Source organism: Heterodontus francisci, chromosome 45, assembly GCF_036365525.1.
Source record: "Heterodontus francisci isolate sHetFra1 chromosome 45, sHetFra1.hap1, whole genome shotgun sequence".
Classification (NCBI taxonomy): Eukaryota; Metazoa; Chordata; class Chondrichthyes; order Heterodontiformes; family Heterodontidae; genus Heterodontus; species Heterodontus francisci.
In genome coordinates, this window is record NC_090415.1 from 10,557,652 (window position 1) to 10,583,211 (window position 25,560).

General features: G+C 43.0%; 1 protein-coding gene and 1 long non-coding RNA gene across 4 annotated transcripts in view; one reads left to right on the top strand and one right to left on the bottom strand.

Moving 5' to 3' along the window:
• LOC137356374 (uncharacterized) overlaps window positions 1-18,888 on the top strand; it is a 35,998-nt gene extending 17,110 nt beyond the window's left edge. The window contains exons 5-6 of one of the 3 annotated variants that reach the window (XR_010971036.1): window positions 7,262-7,345; window positions 18,602-18,888. This is a non-coding gene — a long non-coding RNA (uncharacterized lncRNA). Of the gene's footprint in view, window positions 1-7,261; window positions 9,694-16,969; window positions 17,121-18,601 lie in introns of those variants that run through there. The other 2 variants (XR_010971037.1, XR_010971035.1) reach the window with 2 other exon arrangements.
• Window positions 18,889-24,135: 5,247 nt separating this feature from the next.
• LOC137356502 (histone H1-like) lies at window positions 24,136-24,975 on the bottom strand. Its single transcript, XM_068022390.1, has one exon. The coding sequence runs from the start codon at window positions 24,951-24,953 to the stop codon at window positions 24,240-24,242; it is 714 nt and encodes a 237-aa protein (XP_067878491.1). The 5' UTR covers window positions 24,954-24,975; the 3' UTR covers window positions 24,136-24,239.
• Window positions 24,976-25,560: the final 585 nt, after the last annotated feature.

A 25,560-nucleotide genomic window follows, 5' to 3' on the forward strand; every position in this document is an offset into this window, starting at 1 on the left:
CGCTTCTGCTCAGGGCCTATGAGCAGCTCGGGGCTAAATTAAGAAGCAGAACCAGAAAGGTAATACTCTCCAGAATGCTACCAGAGCAATGTGCAAATTGGTGTTGGGTAAATCAGATTATAGAGGTAAACGTATGGCTGAAAGATTGGTGTGGGAGAAACGGGTTCCAATTCCTGGGTCACTGGCACCAGTACTGGGGAAGGAGAGAGCTGTTCCACTGGGACAGGCTTCATTTGGACCATGCTGGGACCAATGTCCTGGCGAATCATATAACTGGGGTTGTAGATAGGACTTCAAATTTATTAGTGTGGGGTGGGGGGTGGTGTTCAATTGAAGGGAAGTTTAAAAAATCAAAAAGGAATGAGAGAACAGAGGTACAGAGTAGTGAAGAGGCAAACGGGAATCAAAGTATGACAGGAAGGTGCAGCTAATATAAGCAGGAGAGTTCAACAGAAATTAGAACCAGAATGAATAATAATGATAAAAAGTCAAAGCCTCTTTATCTGAATGCACACAGCATTTGTAACAAGATAGATCAGTTGGCGGCACAAATAGAAATAAATGAATGTGACTTGATAGCTATTACAGAGACGTAGTTGCAGGGTGACCAAGACTGGAAACTCAATATTCAAGGTTATACAATGCTCTGGAAAAATAGGCAAAAAGGAAAAGGAGGTGGGGTAGCTTTGTTAATAAAGGATGGTATCAGTGCGGTGTTGAGTAGTGAAATAGGTGCAATAGATCATGATGTGGAATCAGTTTGGGTGGAAATAAGGAATAGCAAATGGAAGAAGTCACGGGTGGGAGTCATCCCGAAGAGCTGTCTCACTGTAGGACAAAGTATAAATCAGGAAATATTGGAGCCGTGTAAGAAGGGTGCTACAATAGTCACGAATGATTTTAATCTGCATATTGACTGGACAAATCAGATTGGCAGAGGTAATATGGAAGGTGAATTTGTCGAGTGCAGCAGGGACTGTTACTTCGATCAATACATTGCAGAACATACCCAGGAACAGGTTATTTTGGATCTAGTAATGTGTAATGTGATAGGATTAACAAGAGATATTGTAGTTATGGATCCTCTATGGGGTAGTGAGCACAACATGGTAGAATTTCAAATTCAGTTTGAGGGCGAGCAACTCGGGTCTCAAACCAGTGTCCTCAAATTAAACAAGGGCAATTGCTGTGGTATGAAGAAAGAGTTGTCTAAAGCAGGCTGGGAAAATGGACTAAGGGGAAGGTCAGTGGATGAGCAGTGGGAGACATTTCAACAGATATTTCATAATGCTGAGCAAAAATTTATCCCAGTCAAAAAGAGAAGGATGAACCATCTGTGGTTAATAAATGCTGTCAAGGAGAATATCCAATTAAAAACTAAGGCATACAAAGAGGCAAAAACTAGTGGTGGGCCAGGGAATTGGGAATATTTTAGGAATCAGCAACGGATTACTAAAAAGTGAATAAAGAGGGGGAACATTGATTCTGACAGTAAATTGGCAAGAAATATATAAACAAACAGCGAGAGCTTCTCCGGGTATATAAAAAGAACAAGATCAGCTAAAGTGAGTGAGGGGACCTCAGAGGATGCAACTGGAGAACTGATAATGGGGAACAGGGAAATGGCAAATAATTTATACCAATATTTTGCCTTGGTCTTCACACATTACACATACTCACATAGCAGACGTTGATTGCTGCAGAAAAAGGAAATGTGCGCACAGACACCTATAAGGAACTGTAAGACGCAGATAACAACACAAACCTACAGACCAGAAATCGAAAGATTCAGAGAAAAAAAAACCCATATCACACACTAGAGTTTGAAAGATACAGAATAAACACACACTGTCATACCTTAACTTTACAGGTACAACTTAAAACTGATACTCACATACCAGAAACCAACAGGTGCAAAGTGAAACTGTCAAGTAACAGCAACTGACAGGTACAGATCAAAAACCAGATTCATATCACAGAAAATAACAGGTGCAGAATAAAACAACAGTCACACATCAGAATCTGGCAGGTCGAGAAATAAACCACCTTACTTTACCATAAACTGCCAGGTATAGACTAAAACAGATATTCATTTACTATCAATGGACAGGGACAGATCTAATCCTTCATTCACTTAGCAGAAGCAAAAAGGTATAGGATAAAGCATGTAGTCAAATTCCAAAGATTGAAAGATCCAGAATAAACCCACATTCACATACCAGAAACTGACAGGAAAAGATTGAAATCTTCACACATTTCAGAAAGTAACTGGTACAGAATAAATGCCTCCCTCACATATGAGAAACTGGTAGATACAGGTTGAAACACAGACTCACACACTAGAAGCCAAAAGGTACAGATTAAAATCTCCATTCACATATCAGAAATTAGGAGATGAAGTATAAAAACCACACTTAACTACCAGAGACTGACAGACACAGAGTGAAATCCATAGGGAATTGTAAGAAATTTACAGTTAGAGAGGGAAAGTCTGTGATGCATAACAGAGAGTGACAGGTACAAAGAAAACCTGACAATTGGCACTTCAGACACTGACAAATACAGAGCAAAACATACGCATAAGGAAGAAGATTCATATACCAGATACTGACAGATACCGACTAAAACTCGCACACAGGTAAAAGAAACTGAGAGGTTCAGAATAAAATTGGCAGTCACATACCAGAGAATGACATGTACAAATTAAACCTCAGAGCCATATGTCAGAAACTGGCATGTAGAGATTAAAAATCACATTCACATCCGAGACAATGTAGAGATGTGGTGAAAAATCCACAATCAAAAACCAGAATGTACCCCTTACTCTTGCAACAGATATTGACAGCGACAGGATAAAAACCACAGCAACACATTAGAAATTTAAGGGCACAGGTTAAACCTTAAATTGGCCTAACTGGACACTCAAAGATGAAGTGTGAACCCCCACTCATATTCCCAAGAATGGAATATTAACGGTCAAATCCACACTCACATATTCTGAACTCATGGGGACAAAGTACAAGCCAGATACACCGACTCAGCAAAATCTGAAAGGTACAGAATAAGACGGTTCTCACATAAAACAGGTACAGATATACTCACACTCAAAATCAGAAACTGACAGAGATAAATTGTAGACTAGGGAATTGAGAGGTAAACATGCTGGGACCAGTTTTCTGGCAAACTGCATAACTAGGGAAGCAGAGAGGGCTTTGAACGAAACAAAGGGGTAGAGGGATCAAGCTTGGGTAGGTGCAACAAATCAAGGGGTAGAGTCAAGGTAAGAGAGCAGAATAGTAATGTGGGAAATGAAGACCAGTGAATGGCGGAAGGGACAGAGAGAAAAAAACCGAAGAACACAGCAACAGTCAACACGAGGGGTTACAAAGATAACAAAAATATAAGGCTCTGTATGTGAATGCACATAGCATTCATAACAAGGTAGAGGAACAGATAGTGCACATTGAAGTAAATCAATATGATATAATAGCCATTACAGAGACATGGTTGCAAGATAACAATGGTTGGGTCCTGAATATTGAGGGGTATACAGCATTCAAGAAGAAGAGGAAGTTAGATAAAGGTGAAGGGGTTGCACTGTTAATCAAGGATGGCATTGGTGCAATAGTTAGAGATGACCTTGGTTCCGGAGATCAGGATGTAGAATCGGTTTGGGTGATGATGAGCAATAGTCGGGGAAAGAAGTCACTAGTGGGAGTTGTGTACTGGCCACCGAGCAATAATGACAATGTAGGGTAAAGTATACAAGAACAAATTTTGGGTGCTTGTGATAAAGGGATGGAAATAATAATGGGGATTTTATTCAACATATAAACTGGAAAAATGAGATTGGTTATAGCAGCCTGGACAAGGAGTTCATAGAATGCTTTTGAGATAGTTTCTTCGAGCAGAACATTCTGGAACCAGGTTATATCAGATTTGGTATTGTGTAATTTGACAGGATTAATTAATGACCTCAGTGTAAAGGCACCTCTAGGTAGCAGCAACCACAATATGACTGAATTTTGCATCCAGTTTGAAATTGAGAGGAGTGGGTCTAAGACTAGTATTTTAAACTTAAATAAGGACAACTATGTGGGCATGAAAGCTGAGCTAGCTGAATTGAACTGGGTTACTAGGCTAGGAGATAAATCAATAGAGAAGCAGTAGCAGACATTGAAGGTGATATTTCTGAATACTCAAAGGAAGTATATTCCTACATTAAAGTAAAATTCCAAGGGGAGGACCCACCATCCATTGTTAACTAAAGAAGTTAAGGATAGCCTCAACCTTAAGGAAAAAGCATATAATTGTGCAAAGACGAGTGGCAGGTCAGATGATTGGTCAGAATATAATGAATGGCAGAGAATGACTGAAAGGTTAATCAGGGGAAGATAAATTAGATTATGACAGCAAACTAGCTAGAAATGTAAAAACGGATAGCAAGAGTTTCCAAAGGTATTTAAAAAGGAAAAGTGTAAGTAAAGTGAGTGTTGGTCTTTTAGAGACTGAGAATGGGGAGTTAATAGTAGATAATAAAGAAATGGTGGTTGAAATGAACAATTATTTGGCTTCTGTCTTCACTAGAGGATACACAAAATATTTCAGTAATAGCAGTAAATCAGGAGGTGGAAGGAAGAGAGGAACTTGGTGAAGTTACAATCACCAGGGAAGTGGTACTGAGTAAACTGATGGAGCTGCTGGCTGACAAGTCTCTGGGTCCTGATGGGCTTCATCCTCGGGTCCTTAAAGTTATGGCTGCTGAAATAGTTGACTCGTTATTTTTTCAAGATATGCGAGATTCTAGAAAGGTTCCATCAGACTGGAAAGTAGCAAATATAACCCTTCTATTCAAGAAGGTGGGGAGGCAGAAATTGGGTAACTATAGGATAGTTAGCTTGACCCCGGAGTCGGGAAGACATTAGAATTGATCATTAAGGAGGCTATAGCTGGGCATTTAGAAAAACACAAGGTCATTGGAAATGTTCAGCATGGCTATGTGAAAGGGAAATCATGGTTAACCAAAGTATTAGAGTTCTTTCAAGGAGGAAAATGCACTGGGGATAAAGGGGAGCCCATTGACATACAGTATTTGGTTTTCAAGAAGGCCTTTGTCAAGGTGCCACATGAAAGGTTATTGTGCAAAGCAGGAGTTCATGGTGTAGTGGGTAACTTAATTAGCATGGATAGAAGATTGGCTGGCTGACAGAAAACATTCTGATCGGGAGGATGTGATAAGTGGAGTAACACAGGGGTCTGTGCTGGGCCCACAACTTTTTACAATTTATATCCATGACCTAGATGAGGGGAGCAATGGCATGGCAGTTAAATTTACAGATGACACACAGATCGGTAGGAAAGTGTGTTGTGAAGAGGACATAAGGAGGTTGCAGACCTTGATAGATGGTTGAGTGAATGGTCAGAAATCTGGCAGATGAAGTGTAATGTGAAAAAATGTGAAGTTGTTCACTTTGTCTGGAAGATTAAAAAAACAAAGTATTACTTAAATGGAGAACAACTGCATAATTCCGAGGTGCAGAGGGATCTAGGTGTTCTGGTGCATGAGTCATGAAAAGTTAGTATGCAGGTACAGCAAGTCATCAAGAAGGAAAATGGAATACTATCCTTTATCATGACAGGAATTGAAAATAAATGGAAGAATGTTATGCTTCAGTTATACAGGGCATTGGTGTGACCACATCTTGAATACTGCGTGCAGTTTTAGTCTTCTTATTTCAGGAAGGAAGTAAATGTGTTGGAGGTGTTTCACAGGAGGTTTATTAGATTGATACCTGGAATGAGTGGGTTGTCTTATGAGGAAAGGTTGGACAGTCTGGGCTTTTCTTCACTGGAGTTTAGAAGAGTGAGGGGAGACTTGATTGAAGTGTATAAGATCCTGAATGGTCTTGACAAGTGGATGGGGAAAGGATGTTTTCTCTTGTGGATGAGTTCAGAACTCGGGGTTGCTGTTTTCGAATTTGGGGTCACCATTTTAGGACAGAGATGAGATTTTTCTCTCTCCGAGGGTTGTGCAACTTTGGAATTCTCTGCCTCAGAAGGTGGTGGAGGTGGGGTAATTGAATATTTTTAAGGCAGGAGTAGATAGATTCTTGTTAGGCAATGGAATCAAAGATTATCAGGCATAGATGGGAGTGTGGAATTCAACTCAGAAATTGATCAGCCATGAACAAATTGAATAGCGGAGCAAGCTCGAGCGGCTGAATGGTCTACTTCTGCTAATTCAGCAGGACTGGGGGACTGTTTGTAATATGCACTGTGAAGCAGGAACTGGTCCCGGAAGATGGAGTGAGCCAGGGGAAAGGGAGAGGTTTTTCTCGGGCAGTGTCTAGACAGGGAGAGAGAGACAGAATATGATGAACTCGCTGTTCAAGATCATTGCTGATTTCTCTCTCCAAACTGTAATGAATGTTCCTGGCTCGGATTCAATATCTCACTGTTTGTTGTTGGATAGTGAATTGGGTGGCAGAGTGGCACAGTGACTAGTACGCAGCCTCACAGCTCCAGTGACATTGGTCTGGTTCTTCATACTGCTTGTGTTGATTTTGCAAGTTTTCCCTGTGACTGCATGGGTTTCCGCTGGGTGCTCTGGTTTCCTTCCACATGCCAAAGACTTGCAAGTTGACAGGCAAATCAGCCATTGTAAAAACAAAATGCCCCTGGTGTAGGTATGTTGTAGGAGAATAGTGGGGACGTGAGTGGGAAAAATGGGATTAATATAGGATTGGTATAAATGGGTGGTTGGTGGTCAGCATGGACTCGATGGGCTGAAGGGCTTGTTTAGGTATTGTATCTCTCGATGAATGGTGCGGGAAAAATGGCTGAATAATGAAGACATGGCAGATTTTCAAAGACTGTCTATTGCAGGATCCGGTGAGGAGATTAAGGACACTTTTTTTAAACAGTTATTACTTCTTGTCCATTGAACAATTGGACATGGAAATAGAACTCTGGCTTGTGCAAATGTCACTTCTCCATTGAGTCATCTGAGTCATTGAGCAGTGCTGGGCATGGGTTGTTTCTGAATGTCACAAAATTGCTGTAAAACTGCTCCAAATACCTGGGAAACAGAAGCAGAGTGCTGCAGTACTGCAGTGGACTCAGACACTGACACTGCTTATGTGTGAACTTTCCTTTTGTGATTGCTCAGAATGATTATTATTGAAAATATTACATTGATCACTTTTGTGTCTTCTCACTCACCTGTTCTTCAAGTGTAAGAGTTACCTTTCTTTTCTGCCAGGCAAACACTCGAAGGAACCAGAACGAAAGTCATGACTCATCAATAGATGGAAAAGTACCTCCAGCTCGTTCCAACACATATTAGGTACAGTATCAGTCACAAAGCACAGTGACACGGTCAGCTCATCATTTCCACTGGAACAAACAAAAGAAGTGGTCAGACCTACACTGATCCCAAAGAGACACATTATCAATCCAATAGTCAAACAGAGCATCGAGATAGTATTTGTTTCTATTTCTCTCCAACTGATTGGTAGATACATGAATCACAGTCCAAAAACACACACATTATCTGATTTAAATACACTGTGTCGCCTTGGCTAAAATTCAAATAACAAATCTTAAACAGAACAGACAAAATGTACCTGATTGAAAGCTACAGAATGAATCCCAATAACATACCCCACAATACAAACTGAGCTACAAATTACACACCAGTGTAAACATGACACTAAGGGTCAGACAAAAACATGCAGGATTAATTCATTTACTGCAAACTGATGGAATTTAACATTACATGTCAGGTCATGCTCTAAAATTGAAAGATTGTCATTCACAATTGCTTTTGCAGAGATACAAATTGGATAAAAAGTTACAACTCACAAATAAGAATTGAATAAAACCTACAGCAATAAAACATTGTTAATCCATATTTTAAATTAAACACAAGTAAACACATATTGATACATTAACGTGTGAAACAAAGAGTTGTCAACACAATGCCTGAGATACATATGAAGTACCGGATATTCCAAAATTCTGTAGACTCTGGAGCAGTTCGTACAGATTGGAGGGTGGAAAATGTAACCTCACTATTTAAAACAAGGAGGGAGAGAAAAAAAAGGAATTACAGACGAGTGAACCTTACATCAGTAGTGGGGAAAATGCTGGAGTCTATTATAAAGGATGTGATAGTTTTACGAAAGAGAAGTCATGCTTAACAAATCCACTGGAGTTTTTTGAGGATGTAACTAGCAGACTCGATAATGGAGAACTAGTGGATGTGGTGCATTTGGATTTTCAGAAGGCTTTTGACAAGGTCCCACATAAGAGGTTAGTGTGCAAAATTAAAGTACATGGGATTGGGGGTAATATACTGGCAGGGTTTGGGAATTAGTTGACAGACAGGAAACAGAGTAGGAATAAATGGGTATATTTCTGGGTGGCAGGCAGGGTCCAGTGGGGTACTGCAGGAAACTGTACTTGAGCTCCAGCTATTCACAATATATCTTACAGACTTGGGTGAGGGAAGTAAATGTAACATTTCCAGGTTTGCAGATGACACCGAGTTGGGGGGGGGATTGTGAGCTGTGAGGAGGATGCAAAAGGCTCCAATGTGATTTGGACAAGTTGGGTGAGTAGGCAACTGCGTGGCAGATGAAATATAAATAGGATAAAAGTGAAGTTATCCACTTTGGATTTAAAACAGTAAAGCAGATTATTATCTGAATAGTGATAGATAGGGAAAGGGGGAGGTGCAACGAGACCTGGGTGTCCTTGTACACCAGTCGCTGAAAGCAAGCATTCAGGTGCAGCAAGCAATTAGGAAGGAAAATGGTATGTTGGCCTTCATTGCAAGAGGATTTGAGTACAGGAGCACAGATGTCTTGCTGCAGTTATACAAGGCCTTGGTGAGACTCATCTGGAGTATTTAGAGTCATAGAGTGATACAGCACTGAACCAGGCCCTTTGGGCAACCGAGTCTGTGCTGACCAACAACCACCCATTTTTATACTAATCCTACATTAATCCCATCCGACCAACAATCACCTATTTATACTAATCCTACATTCATCCCATATTCCCTACCTCTACCCACCTTCCCTACCACCAACCTATACTAGGGGCAATTTACAATGGCCAATTTACCTATCAACCTGCAAGTCTTTGGCTGTGGGAGAAAATCAGAGCACCCGGCGGAAACCCACATGGTCACAGGAAGAACTTGCAAACTCCGTACAGGCAGTACCCAGAACCAAACCCATGTCGCTGGAGCTGTGAGGTTGTGGTGCTAACCACTGTGCCACCGTATTGTGTGCAGTTTTGGTCTCTTTATCTGAGGAATTTTGTTCTCGCCTTGTTTCCTGGGATGGCAGGATTGATGTACGAGGAGAGATTGGGTCAAGTAGGCCTACATTTACTTTGGTTTCGAAGAATGAGAGGGCATCTCATAGAAACCTATAAAATTCTAACAGGACTAATCATGCTGAATGCAGGGAGGATGTTCCCAATGGCTGGGGAGTCCAGAACCAGGGGGTCACAGTCTCAGGATACGGGGTATGCAATTTAGAACTGAGATGTGGAGAAATTTCTTCACTTCGAGGATGGTGAACCTCTGGAGTTGTCTACCGCAGAAGGCAGTGGAGGCCAAGTCATTAGATATATTCAAGAAGGAAATAGATATATTTCTTAATGCCAAAGGGATCAACTGATATGGGGAGAATGTGGGAACAGGGCACTGAATTGGACAAGTAGCCATGATCCCTATTTAAATGGTGAAGCAAGCCCTTTGGGGGCCTTCTCCTGCTCCTATTTTCTATGTTTCTATGAATATAGCAGGATCCCACACTCACATACCGTACATAGCCACCTAGGTGCAGAATGAATACTAAACTCAAACAGAGAACAAGAGCTTCAGAGATCGAGAATGAATCACAAATACAGACACATTATCAGTAACTTACATATACTGAATGAGTCCAACATGTGTGCACAGTACAGATACTGGCAGATACAGAATTTCTCACACATGTACATACTCCCCTGGAGACAAACACAAAGGGAATGAATTCCAAACACACATCCAGTACCAGAGACTGTCAAATTCATAATGAAGCCTAAATTCACACACAGGATCAGAGACTGAAAGGTACAGAATGTGGTCCACAGTCATATCATTATCCTTATCCTTAGCCCTTATCCATGAGGTATGAGGTTGTTGCTCCACATATGGACGAGGGCACAGGCTGCAGGGAGGATGAGCAAACTGACCACAGCACCGTGGTTCAGAGTGCCATTCAAGTGGGGGTTTAGTAATAGGGGATAGTATAGTTCAGGGAATAGATACTGTTCTCTGCAGCAAAGACAGGGAGTCCTGAAGGCTGTGCTATCTACCTGGTGCCAAGATTAAGGACATCTCTTCTGGACTGGAGAGGAGCTTGGAGTGGGATGGGAAGGATCCAGTTGTTGTGGTCCACATAGATATCAATGCCATAAGTAGGACTTGAAAGAGGTTCTGCTGAGGTACAAGGAACAGCTCGGGGTTAATTTGAACAACAGAACATCAAAGGTAATTCTTTTTTCTTTTGGGCCTCCTTATCTCGAGAGACAATGGATACGCGCCTGGAGGTGGTCAGTGGTTTGTGAAGCAGCGCCTGGAGTGGCTATAAAGGCCAATTCTGGAGTGACAGGCTCTTCCACAGGTGCTGCAGAGAAATTTGTTTGTTGGGGCTGTTGCACAGTTGGCTCTCCCCTTGCGCCTCTGTCTTTTTTCCTGCCAACTACTAAGTCTCTTCGACTCGCCACAATTTAGCCCTGTCTTTATGGCTGCCCGCCAGCTCTGGCGAATGCTGGCAACTGACTCCCACGACTTGTGATCAATGTCACACGATTTCATGTCGCGTTTGCAGACGTCTTTATAACGTCTTTAAAGGTAATACTCTCCAGATTACTACCTGAGCCATGTACAAATTGGCATAGGGTAAATAAGATTGGAGAGGTAAACGTGTGGCTCAAAGTTTGGTGTGTGAGTAATGGGTTCCAATTCATGCAGCAGTGGCACCAGTACTGGGGAAGGAGAGAGCTGTTCCATTGGGATGGGCTTCATTTGAACCATGCTGGGACCAGTGTCTTGTTGAATCGTATAACTAGGGTTGTAGAAATGACTTTAAAGTAATTAGTGGGGAGAAGGTTTCAATTGAAGGGAAGTTTAAAAAATCAAAAAGGAATGAGAAAGCACTGGTGCAGGCTAGTGAAGAGACATATGGTAATCAAAGTGTGACAGGAAGGTGCCGAAAATATTAGCAGAAGAGTGCAGCAACAATTAAAACCAGAATGACTAATAATGGTAAAAAGTCAAAGCTTAAGGCTCTTGAACTGAATGCACCCAACATTTGGGAAAAGGTAGATGAGTTGATGGCACAAATAGAAATAAATGAATGTGACTTGATAGCTGTTACAGAGATGTAGTTGCAGGGTGACCAAGACTGGAAACTCAATATTCAACGTTCTGGAAAAATAGACAAAAAGAAGAAGCAGGTTGGATAGTTTTGTTATCAAAGGAAGGTATCAGTCCAGTGGTGAGTGGTGATATAGGTGCAATAGATCATGATGCAGAATCAGTTTGGGTGGAAATTAGGAATAGCAAGGGGAAGAAGTCACGGGTGGGATTCGACTATAGGTCCCTTACGTGTTGCCTCACTGTAGGACAAAGTATAAATTGGGAAATAAAGGTGCCATGTAAGAAGGGTGGTAGAATTGTTATGGTTATTTTTAATCTGCATATTGAGTGGACAAATCAGATTGGCAGAGGTAACATTGAAGACAAATTTGTAGCATGCATCAGGGACTGATACTTAGAGTAATACATTGCAGAACCTACCCGGGAGCAGGGTATTTTAGATCTAGCAATGTGTAATAAGGTAGCATTAATAAGAGATATTGTAGTTAAGAATCCTCTGGTGTGTAGTGATCACAACATGGTAGAATTTCAAATTCAGTTTGAGGGCGAGCAACTCGGGTCTCAAACCAGTGTCCTTAACTTGAAAAAGGCAATTGCAGTGGTATGAAGAAAGAGTTGTCTAAAGTGGGCTGGGAAAATAGCGTAAGGGGAAAGTTAGTGAATGAGCAGTGGCAGGCATTTAAACAGATAGTTCATAATGCTGAGCAAAAATTAATCCCAGTCAAAAAGAGAAGGATGAACCACCCATGATTAACAAATTCAGTCAAGGAGAGTATCCAATCAAAAACTAAGGCATACAAAGTGGCAAAGATTAGTGGTAGGCCGGACGATTGGGAATTTTTTTAGGAACCAGCAGCGGATGACAAAAAGCTAATAAAAAGGGAGAAAAACGATTATGAAAGTAAATTGGCAACAAATATAAAAACAAACAGCGAGAGCTTCTATGGGTATAGAAAAAGAGAGTAGCTAAAGAGAGTGTGGGATTTTGGAGGATGTGACTGTAGAATTGATTACAGGGAACAGGGAAATGGCAGATAATTTAAACCAATATTTTGCATCTGTCTTCACAGTGGAGGACAGTATAAACTTCCCACAGATATCAGATAATCAAGGGCCTAATAGGAAGAAAGATCTTGTAACTGTCTCTATCACGAGGGACAAAGTACTTGACAAACTAATGGGACTAAAGGCAGACAAGTCGCCAGGACCTGAGGCCTACATCCTAGAGTTTTAAACCAAGTGGCTGCAGAGGTAATGGAAACATTGGTCAAAATATTCCAGATCTCAGTGGATTCCAGGAGGGTCCTAGCAGATTGGAAAACCGTTAATGTGATGCCCCTGTTCACGAAGGGAGGGAGACAAAAAAGCAGAAAACGATAGGCCAGTCAGTCTAACATCTGTCATTGGGAAAATGCTGGAGTCCATTGTGAAGGAAGAAATAGCAGGATATTTAGAAAAGCTTAATGCAATCAAACCAAGTCAACATGGTTTTGTGAAAGGGAAATCATGTTTGATAAATTTGCCAGAGTTCTTTGATGGTATAACAAGCAGAGTTGATAAACTGGTACCGGATGCTGTGGTGTATTTGGATTTCCCGAAGGCATTCGATAAAGAGCTACATTAATGATTACAGCACAAGACAGGAGCTCATTGGGTATTGGGAATAATGTATTAGCATGGATTGAGGATTGGTTGACACACAGAAGACGGAGTTGGGATTAATGGGTCTTTTTCAGGTTGGAAAGATGTAACTAGTGGAGTGCCACAAGGATCAGTCCTGGGCCCTCAATTATTTACTATCTATAGTAATGACTTGGAGGAGGGGGCAGAGTGTAATATATCCACATTTGATGACTATCCAAAAATAGGTGGGAAGACATGCTGTCATGAGGACGTAAGGAATCTGCAAAGGAGAAAGATAGGTTTAGTCAGTGGGCAAAAGCTTGGCAGATGGAGTTTAATGTAGGAAAGTGAGAGGTCATGTACTTTGACAGGAAGAATCAAAAGGCAGATGATTATTTAAATGGAGAGAAACTCCAAAAAAGTGCAGCACAGAGGGATCTGGGTTCTTGTCCTTGAAACACAAATGTTAGTATTCAGGTGCAGCAAGCAATTAAAAAGACAAATGGAATTTTGACCTTTATTGCCAGGGGGTTGGACTTTATAAATAGGGTCGTCTTGTTACAACTGTACAGGGTGTTGGTGAGGCTGCACATGGAGTACTGTGTACAGTTTTCATCCCCGTATTTAAGAAAGGATAGACGAGCATTGGAAGCAGTTCAAAAGATATTCACTCGGCTTCTACCTGAGATGAAGGGGTTGACTTATCAAGAACGGCTACACAGGTTAGCCCTTTATTCATTACAGTATAGAAGAATGAGGGGTGACCTTATTGAAACGTATAAGATTCTGACAGGGCTTGACAGGGTAGATGCTTCCACGAGTGGGGGAATCTCGAACTATGGGACATAATTGCAGAATAAGGGGACACTCATTTTAAACTGAGATGCAAAGGAATTTCTTCTCTCAGAGGGTAGTGAGTGTCTGGAATTCCCTACCCCAGAGAGTTGTGGAGGTGAGATTACTAAAAGTATTTAAAGAGCAGGGAGATGGATTTTTGAAAAATTGGGGAGTTGAGGGCTATGAGGAGCTAGCATGAAAGAGGAGTTGAGGTCTGAGGCAGATCAGCCATGATCTTACTGAATGGTGGGGCAGGCTTGAGGGGCGCAATGGCCTTCTCCTACTCCTATTTCTTATGTTCTTAGGTTCTGAAATAAATAACATAAGAAACAGGAGCAAGACTAGTCCATTTGACCCCCCTGCCTGCTTTCCATTCATTAAAATTATGGCTGATCTGATTGTGGTCTTAATTTCAATTTCTTGGCTTCCCCCATAACCCTTTATTCCATTGTAGATCAAAAATCTGTCTGTCAGATCAGAGAATGACAGCTATATAATGCATCCCATACTCAATTACAGTCCATGAAACTGATGGACACAGGGCAAATTTCATTGACATAGAGTAGTAGAGAATAAAAAGCACAATGAGAGTCACGGAATAAACAACAAATTCACTTACAATTCCAGAGACAGAGATATTGAATGAATCTCAGGCTCACTGTCAGTGCCAGTTACTGATGAAAACTGAATTTATCCGTACACATATTCAGTTTGACAGACTGATTGGTACATAAGTATATTCATACTCACAGGGAGTAGCAGAAACTGACATACACCACATTAATCCCACCTCACACAGTACTGGAGCCTGAAATGATGAATTGGAACCAGATGTAATCACAAAATAGAAAATAAATGTTACTGAATAAAGTGCATGTTTACATGTGTCAAACTCATTGAGTGATGGTGGTTTAATGCTGACCAAAGCTGCCTTCCAAGCAGTTGAGATTTTAGATTTTTAGATTTAGAGATACAGCACTGAAACAGGCCCTTCGGCCCACCGAGTCTGTGCTGACCATTAACCACCCATTTATACTAATCACTACATATTTCTACCACATCCTCACCTGTCCCTATATTCCCCTAACACCTACCTATACTAGGGGCAATTTATAATGGCCAATTTACCTATCAACCTGCAAGTCTTTTAGCTGTGGGAGGAAACCGGAGCACCCGGAGAAAACCCACGCAGACACAGGGAGAACTTCCAAACTCCACACAGGCAGTACCCAGAATTGAACCCGGGTCGCTGGAGCTGTGAGGCTGCGGTGCTAACCACTGTGCCATTGTGCTGCCCTCGGTTCCTTCCTGCAGGTCAGGTATCAATTCTAATACCATCCAGCTGCATTGATACCTTAATTGTCAATGTAATTTCCAAAATAAAATTGACAAAATACTCTCATCATCCATGTGCAGCTCCCATATAGCTGAGCTTCAGTTTTCTTTCAATGAGAACTATGTTAACCAAAGCACAGCCTTTAAACTGATAAATGAGTTCTCAGTCAGAAACAATGGCAAAGATCTTTGTTAAATAGAGCAAAAAAAAAAAATGGAGCCTGTAAATTTCACCAGTTAAACTGAGCTCTGGGTAATGATTGAACCCACAATGATAGACTCACAGACCAGAAACTGACAAGGACAGAGTTCAAGCTACACGCAGATATATCTGAGGCTTCAAAATACAGACTAAGATGTTTCTCACATAAAAGAACATAAGAACTAAGAGCAGGAGTAGGCAATTCAGCCCCTCAAACCTGCTCCGCCATTCAATACAATCATGGCTGATCTCATTTCGGCCTCAACTCCACTTTCCTGCCCGTTCTCCATAACCGTTCAACCCAATATTAATTGAAAATCTGACCATCCGCTCCTTAAATTTACTCAACGTCCCGTCATCCACCACACTCTGGGGTAGTGAATTCCACAGTCTCACGACCCTTTGAGAGAAGTATTTTCTCCTCATTTCTGTTTTAAATCTGCTACCCCTTATTCTGAAACTATGGCCTCTCGTTCTAGATTGTCTCACAAGAGGAAACATCCTCTCTGTCTACTTTGTCAATCCCTGAATCATCTTATATACATCAATTAGATTTCCCCTCATTCTTCTAAACACTAAAGAGCAAAGGCCTAAACTGCTCAATCTTTCTTGATAAGACGAACCCCTCATCTCTGGAATCAGTCTAGTGAACCTCCTCTGAATTGCCTCCAATGCAACTACATCCCTCCTCAAGTAAGGGGACCAAAACTGTACTTAATACTCCAGGTGCTGTCTCACTAATACCTTGTACAGTTGCAGCAACACTTCCCTACTTCTATACTCTTTTCCTTTCGCAATGAATGCCAAAATTCCATTTGGGTTCCCTAATACCTGCTGCATCTGCATACCAGTTTTCTGCAATTCATGCACGAGAACGCCAACATGCCTCTGTTCCAAAGCACTCTGACGTTTCTCTCCATTTTGATTATAATTTGACTTTCTATTCTTCTGACCAAAATGGATAACCTCACACTTATCCACGTTAAACTCCATCTGCCACATTTTGGCCCATTCACTTAAGCTATCCATATCCATTCGTAAATTTCTTATTTCTTTATTGCAACTTACTATCTAACCTGTTTTCATGTCATCAGCAAATTTGGCTATCGTGCCTTCTGTCCCTGCATCCAAGTCATTAATATAGATTGTAAATAGCTGGGTCACAAGGACCGAACCCTGTGACACCCCACTAGTTATATCTTGCCAACCAGAAAAAGACCCATTTATACTGAACCTCTGTTTTCTGTTGATTAGCCAATCCTCTATCCAAGCCCATAAATTGGCCCTAACCACATGTGATCTTTCCTTTTGTTCGGCACCTTATCCAATACCTTCGTAAAGTCCAGATATACTACATCTACAGGATCCCCATTATCCACTTTGCTTGTTACATGTTCGAAGAACTCTAGCAAATTAGTCAAACACGATTTACCCTTCATAAAACCATGCTGACTCAGATGTATTGCGTTTTGACTTTCCAAATGACCTGTTATTACATTTTAATAATGGATTCTAACAATTTCCCAATATAGATGGATGTGAAACTAACTGGTCTATAGTTTCCTACTTTCTGCCTTCCTCCCTTTTTGAAGAAGGGCGTTATATTGGCATTTTTCCAATCCACTGGAACCTTTCCTGCATCCAGGGAATTTTGAAATATTATAACCAATGGATCCACTATCTTGCTGCAACTTCCTTTAAGACCCTAGGATGAAGGCTATCATGACCTGGGGACTTGTCTACCTTCAATCCCAATGGTTTGCTGAGTATTTGTTTCCTAGTGATGATGATTGTTTTAAGTTCTTCCCTTTCTATAAACTCTGCATTCCCTGTAACAGACAGGAGCAGAAAAAAAACCTGCACTCACAATCAGATACAGACAAATTGCAGGTTAGGGATTGAGAGATATAGAGTGAAACTTACATTTGCATACCAGAAACTGAATGATACAGCAAAATAGACAAGAAAACAACACTCACCTGTGAGAGCAGAGTAAAATTATACAAACATACCAGAAAGAGAGAAGCATGAAGCAAACCCCACACACACTGCAGAAACTGATAGGTAAAGATCAATACTGTAAGGCACAAAGGAATTAAAGGTTCAAACGCACACTCACATTTCAGCGGCAGACAAATGTCGAGTAAATCCCATACTCCCATCGCAGAAACTGACAAAACACGAAGTGAAAACTACACACATACCAGAAACTGACAGGTACAGAACAGAATACATATTTAAATACCAGAAAATAAAACCAACATTCACACACCACAGAATGACAGGTACAGTGTAAACACCACATCATACTCCAAAAACTGACAGATACAGACTAAATCAATACTCCCGTACCAGAAACTGTCAGGTACAATGGCGATCACTGGACGATATTTAGTTTGTAGGGCAGGGAATTAATAAGTGACACAATGTTTGAAGCGGTTGGTGAACGTGCTTGTTTGAGAACTCAAAGTAAACTTGGCTGAAATTTGAACAGTTGGTATTGAAATCACTTCAGCAAATCGATTATTTCAGAGAGGCTGTCAGTGGATCTTAAAAGAGCCGTTGTGCTTGGTGCTTTATTTCTGTGCATTGTGGAGATCTACAAGGAGCTGTTGTGCTTGTTCACCGCCTTTGTCCCTTTCGACATGGTGGGCTTGGCAAGCTCCCCAGGCAGCAACAGGCCCATCGTGGCAGAGATGTGCATACAAAAACCGTAAGGAGCAAATGATTGTGGCTGGTGCCATCTTCTGGCCGAAAGTGAGTCGTGCAACGAGAGAACCATTCATTTGTAACTATTTTAATTGGAGAGAAATAACAGAGTGTGGTGGAGACACATTCAATAGAGCCCTTCCAAAGTGAATTGGATATTGATATGAAGAGTAAATCAAAATTACCAAGCTATGGAGAAAAGGCCGGGGAGTGGGACTAGGTGAGATACTCTTGCAGAAACCTGGCCCAGACAGAATGGGCCGAATGTCCTCTTTCTGTGATGCAACCATTCAATGATTCTATCCTTCAATGGTAACATAAACGTGGTAATGAAAACAAAGTGCTGGATATACCCATCAGGGCAGGCAGCACCTGCAGAGAGAGCAACAGATTTAACGTTTCAGGTCTGTGATCTTACATCAGAGTATTTACATTACATTCTGTTTTTATTTCAGATTTCCAGCATCCACAGTATTTTGTTTTTGATGAACATAAACTAAAAGTTTCAGATTAAAATGCTTGCAAAGCATTTGATTAATCAGAAGGCTATTGTGTGTAGTTGCTCCATAAATGAAGCCTGAGGGGCCTGTTTCCAGAAACAATCTTGTTATAGTGGTGAGCAAAGCTGCTTTCCAAGCAGTTGAGTTAGTTTTGATTCCTGGCCATCACAATGACCATCTTTATTGCCCTGTTGAATGTCAGGCTTTAATTCTGGAACTTGAATTAAACTATCTAAAAATGTCAGAGCAATTGATAAAATTCTCATCATCCATGTAGTTCTCACATAAAATGGACCTGTGGTTTCTTTTTATGGCTACTATATTTTGAAAAGCCTTTAAAATAATCAGGTTTCAGTCACAAACAAATAGTAAACATACAGATATTTCCAGCACAGAAGGAAGCCATTGGGCCCATCGACTCCATGCCAGCTCTCCATAGATGAATCCAGTCACACTCATTTCCCCACACGATCCTTGTCGCTCTGCAAGTTTATTTCCTTCAGATGCCATCCCAATATCCTCTTGACGTCATTAACTGCCTCAGCTTCTTCCACCCTTGTGGTCAGTGAGTTCCAGGTCATTACCATTCAGTACATAAAAAGTTCTTTCTCGTATTCCATCGTGGCAGATGGAGTTTAATCCAGACAAATGTGAGGTAATGCATTTTGGAAGATCTAATACAGGTGGGAATTATCCAGTAAGTGGCAGAACCCTTAGGGGTATTGACAGGCAGAGAGATCTGGGCGTACAGGTCCACAGGTCACTGAAAGTGGCAACGCAGGTGGATAAGGTAGTCAAGAAGACATATAGCATGCTTGCCTTCATCATTCGGGGCATAGAGTATAAATATTGGCAAGTCACGCTGCAGCTGTACAGAACTTTAGTTAGGCCACAAGTGCAATTCTGGTCGCCACACTACCAGTCGGACGTGGAGGCTTTGGAGTGGTTACAGAAGAGGTTTACCAGGATGTTGCCTGGTCTGGAGGACATTAGCTATGAGGAGAGGTTGGATAAACTCGGATTGTTTTCACTGGAACGACGGAGGTAGAGGGGCGACATGATAGAGGTTGACAAAGTTATGAGTGGCAAGGACAGAGTGGATAATCAGAAGATTTTTCCCCAGGGTGGAAGAGTCAGTTTCCTGGGGACATAGATTTAAGGTGAGAGGGGCAAAGTTTAGAGGGGATGTGCGAGGCAAGATCCTTGCACAGAGGGTGGTGAGTGCCTGGAACTTGTTGCCGGGGGAGGTGGTGGAAGCAGGTACCATAGAGACGTTTAAGAGGCAACTTGACAAATACATGAATAGGATGGGAATAGATCGATATGGACCCCGGAAGTGCAGAAGGATTTAGTTTAGGCAGGCATCAAGATCGGCGCAGGCTTGGAGGGCCGAATGGCCTGTTCCTGTGCTGTACTGTTCTTTGTTCTTGTTCAGAATGAAAGACCCAGCACATTCTTAAAAAGACATCTGAAGTCGGTGCTCTTCAGTGACAACCAGCTAAGAGAAACATTTCACAGACAAACGATTTGAAGCCACGCAGGCAGAGCTCAATGAATTAGTTGTCAATCGCGTTCACCACCCGACCACCTAGTCTGCCTGGGCCTAAATAGATGTGCGGTGGAATGATAGGTAGAGGATGAAAAAGTAACGGGCCAGTTCCAACAAAATTGAAATAATTGAAGAGACAGTAACAGAGGGAGTCAGAAGGTCAGGGATGTCGGCAGATAGGTTTTTTGGCACATAACACAGAATATCTCTACTCCTCTTTTGTCCTCCACGAAAAGGGATCAATCTATAATCAGTGATGTAGAATTATTATGAAAATTGACCTGAAATGTGTCCGGTTGCAGGATACTGTGAATGAGGCTTTCAGCCGCTGGTTACAGACAGTATCATAAAAAGAAAAGAATAAAGCAGAATACATGGCGGATTACAAAAGCGAATCTGGAACAATCAGGGACAAAATGTGGAATAAAAAAAATAAAAAGTTTTTACAATGTTTTCTGTAAAACAATGTGACCTATAAATGTAATATTCAACATTGAAGCCGCCCCTTGTTTTCCAAATATATTGGCGGGCTTTTCAAATGTGAAAAATCGTTGGGAGGCTGACAAATTCACGCTCTGATTTTTCGCTCTCAGTTCTTGTGATTGGTGAATTGAGCAGCTCTCTGATTGGTTACATGTACAGCACAATGACACCGAGTGCTGACTGACCAATCAGCAGTGTCCCCAACACCATTCCTCCAGAAGGTACAAGGAGGAGGAATGTGGGCGGATCTCAGCATTCTTCGTGAAAGTGTTTGTGAGATTGTGGCAATGTCTGGAAGAGGGAAGACCGGTGGTAAATCTCGGGCCAAACCCAAGTCTCGCTCCTCCCGAGCTGGATTACAGTTCCCGGTCGGCCGTGTTCACCGCCACCTCAGGAAGGGGAACTATGCTGAGCGGGTGGGTGCCGGAGCCCCGGTCTATCTGGCTGCTGTGCTCGAGTATCTGACAGCTGAAATCCTCGAGCTGGCCGGCAACGCGGCCCGGGACAACAAGAAGAGCCGCATCATCCCCAGACACCTGCAGCTGGCCGTCCGCAACGACGAGGAGCTGAACAAGCTGTTGGGAGGGGTGACCATCGCTCAGGGCGGGGTGCTGCCTAATATCCAGGCCGTGCTGCTGCCCAAGAAAACCAGCGCTCCGAGCACGAAGGGCAAGTGAAGCGGCCTGACTTGAATCTGTGAACCCAAAGGCTCTTTTCAGAGCCACCCACTTTATCTGTGAAAGGGCTGGTTACTGTCTGAGAGACTGTAATATTACACTGTTATCATTGTTTTGTGTTGGAATGAAGTGTACTGGATTTTGGTATTTAGTTGCTCATCAGATGAAATACATTCTAATTCCCTCAGACCCTATTGGAAAGGCACTTTTACCATTCTACCCTTTATGTACCACAAACATTTGTTCAGTCCTAAAACGATCGCCGGTCTATTAAAATGCGCTGTGCACATTGGTATCGCTACTGCAGATCTTACAACTGCCACGTCATGAAATCTCCAGTTGCCGGAGACGGACAATATAATGTGTGTCTCCCGGCTTTGACTAAATATGTGGTTAAAACCTTCTGAGACGTTTATGTGCTGGAATGAACAAGAGATCACAACTCTTTCTTTTGTCCATTTGGTGGCTCTTAAAAGAGCCGTTGTGGTATTTGATGCCGAACTCAGTTCAGGGCAGGGTCAGTTTAGGCTCGCTCCCCGCGGATGCGGCGTGCCAGCTGGATGTCTTTGGGCATGATGGTGACTCGCTTGGCGTGGATGGCGCACAGGTTGGTGTCCTCAAAGAGCCCCACCAGGTAAGCCTCGCTGGCCTCCTGCAGGGCCATGACGGCAGAGCTCTGGAAGCGCAGGTCTGTCTTGAAGTCCTGTGCGATCTCCCGCACCAGGCGCTGGAAGGGCAGTTTGCGGATGAGCAGCTCGGTGGATTTCTGGTAGCGGCGGATCTCCCTCAGAGCCACAGTGCCGGGTCTGTAACGGTGAGGCTTCTTCACTCCGCCCGTGGCTGGAGCGCTCTTGCGGGCCGCTTTGGTAGCCAGCTGCTTGCGGGGAGCTTTCCCTCCGGTCGATTTGCGCGCTGTCTGCTTGGTTCTGGCCATTATCTCCGGCGACCTTACACAATGTCGTGTTTAATGATGAAGCTGCTCAGGGACTGCCTATTTAAGACAGTCGAAGGACCGCCCTAATGTTGTGATTGGATGAAGCCCCGTCCATCATCCAATTTGAAACGATGGAAAAGGGCGGTGGGAATTGCTGCTCCCTGATTGGTTGAACTGCAACTGAAATTTCATCAATTTCAAAAAGCCCGCCAATTTAAAATTAGCAAACTACTCAAAGCATTCTCTGTGCCAGAGAGAACAACCACGGACCATTCAATCTTTCCTCAGAGCTGCATTTTTTCCAGTCCCGGCAACATCCGGTTGAAATGCAACTGAAATTGAATCAATTTCAAAAAGCCCGCCATTTTCAAATTATAAAGGACGCAAAGATGAAAGAAAACCTAATTTGGCGGAAGCGATTATAAAATCTCAGTGCTTTTAGCGTCATTTTTTTCCGCCCGAGATCCCCCTCTGTGTCTTCCAACACGGTTTGAATAGGGATTCATTCCCTGTTCGGTCTCTGGCGGGAATAAAGCTCCGGCCATTTCTTACTCTAACGGGAGTAAATCCTTTTCTACATCTTTACCGGCAATTCAGGTCGGCAATGGACATTATCAAATGCAATCTTTTAATTCATGACGCGGTTATTAAACATGGAACAGAAGAAGACAGTGAAAAAATGTGCGACACGTAAAGTGACTATAAGAGAATGCAATACTGATCTGATAAAGTCCACATAACATTGGATGAGCTACAACAATTTCACATCCCAAGACATCCCCGCTGCAGTTTCAAGGTCACTTATCTCTATATGAGGTTTTGGGTGGCTCTTATAAGAGCCTTTTGTTTTTGGTAGACAAGGTCGATTTGTTTAGCCGCCGAATCCATAGAGAGTGCGGCCCTGGCGTTTCAGAGCGTACACCACATCCATGGCGGTGACCGTCTTGCGCTTGGCGTGCTCAGTGTAGGTGACCGCATCTCTGATCACATTCTCCAGGAAAACCTTCAGCACCCCGCGGGTCTCCTCGTAGATCAAACCCGAGATGCGCTTCACTCCGCCACGGCGAGCCAGGCGGCGAATTGCTGGCTTGGTGATGCCCTGGATGTTATCACGAAGCACTTTGCGGTGCCGCTTTGCTCCGCCTTTGCCCAGTCCTTTGCCTCCTTTACCTCTTCCTGTCATGACGCTTCTTTACACAAACCTAATTCTGAATGAGAAACGAGCAGTTTCTGCTGCCTTTTTATACAGCCTGCCCCGACCTGACTGAGAAAGAGACAGAGAGCCAGAGGCGTGTCTGGAGGAAACTGAGTGACAGACAGAGCAGAGAAATGTCTTTGATCCTCTCGCTCCGCCTCCCACTTGCTCGAACCGCGAATTCAAGAAAAAACAATTCTCGACATTAGAGCTCAGCATAAAACTTGGAGATTCGGCCTTTATCGCCAATGGTAACAAAAACCGGCGGTCTAAATACGGATCTGTAACAAATAAAAGTTCGTAATACACCCGCCTAAGTGCAGTGCTTCCGATCACAAGTCAACCTGTTTCGGCACACCTCTCCTCCCAGACGGATTGAGCAGTTTACTGAAACCGAACCCCAGCTGAATTATACAAAATCATGTATTGGAGTTTGAGATGTGACGTGGGGTATCTCGCCCGTGTTACTGTGTTACAGGCTGTCACCCTGAAACGAGCATGAACTGAGACTTCACCGAACATATACCCGGGTACAGTGAGGCCCGGACATCCCTGATTTGTTGCAGAGAGTGAGGAAGGGCTGGGTTGAGAGTCACCAGGGAACCTGGATTTACTTCAAATCATTTCTAGGTGAAATGTGCACACGACTGCGGGACAGGGATCATTTGATCGGCGGATCAGCTCTTTCCTGAGAGACGTGGGTGGCTCTGAAAAGAGCCTTTGGGTTCAGATGTCTACAGGTTTCCCGTGCTGTTTCACTTCTTTCCAGGAGCTGCTTTCTGAGCCTTTGCTGCTTTCGGCTTCTTCCCGCCCCTTGATGATTGGACTTTCTTGGGCGGCTTTCCGCCCGTGGCCCTCTTGGTTTTATTGGCATTCTTCGCTGGAGATTTTTTTGGAAGCGTTGCTTTCTTTACCGCCTTCTTTGGTGTTTCCGCCTTCTTGGTGCTCACTTTCCTGGCTGCTGTCTTCTTGCTGCTCACTTTCTTGGCTGCTGTCTTCTTGCTGCTCACTTTCTTGGCGACTATTTTCTTCCCTGGGGATTTCTTGGCTGTTTTCTTTGTTATCTGTTTCTTGGCAGCTGTTTTCTTCACTAAAGATCTCTTGGCTGCTCCTGTCTTAATCTTCTTCACCACATTTCCCTTCTTTTCCTGTTTCGCGATTTTGAAGCTGCCGGACGCCCCCGTGCCCTTCGTCTGCACCAGGAAGTCTTTCGCCACAAGCCGCTTGATACTTTGCTTGATTTGGAACTTGCCCTTCTCCACATCGACACCTTTAACACGCAGAGCCTTCTTTATTGCCTGCAGTGACATCCCACTGCGGACACTGCATTCCGCCACAGTCTTGAGGATCAGCTCGCCCAACTTGGGACCGCATGACCCCTTCCGGGGAGCCGCTTTCTTCTTCTTGGGAGTCTTGACTTGAGCGGCGGCGGCTGGAGGAGCCGTTTCGGCGGCTGCAGTATCGGTCATGTCCAGGACTCTGCACAAAGTCTCTCTGTCAGTCAGAACTGGGTGAGAAATGAAGCTGGTGGTGGCGGCACTGAGCAACTTAAAGGCAGCGAGCGGACGGGGCGGAGACAACCTGCTGTCAGCTCCCGGCTCCTGCTGACTCTCTGTGTTTCTCTCTGGTCCTAAACTCTCCAATTCCACTGAAATTCGGGTATTCCAGAGTCCCAGGCTAGATCCTTCCTGTCTCTGACATCAGAATGTTTGCTGTCACAAAGGTTTCGCTTGAAGTAAAGACTCCATTTTCGACTGAAACCCGTTTCATTGCTGCACTGATGACTCTCTCTCAGCCGATCGCTGACATGTTCCATACTTTTCGACTAAAATCTTGAAATCAACAAACAAACAACACTGAATTCCCACTTTGAGGATTAGAAGGGGAGCAAAGTGCTTCTTTGACTGGAAAATCTTGTTATTTTACGCAAGAGGGACTCGGAAATCCGGCGATGAGACCAGACCCACAAACACAGTGGCATTAGACTAACGCGCCCGCCCCTTTAATACACTCTCTTCCACAATATTCACATCCACACAATCTCAGGTCGTTAAATTTAGCATTTCCAGGACAGGA

What these genes read in the sequence shown, in the direction of transcription:
- LOC137356502 (XM_068022390.1), bottom strand. Translation starts at nt 24,953, where the DNA reads ATGACCGATACTGCAGCCGCCGAAACGGCTCCTCCAGCCGCCGCCGCT.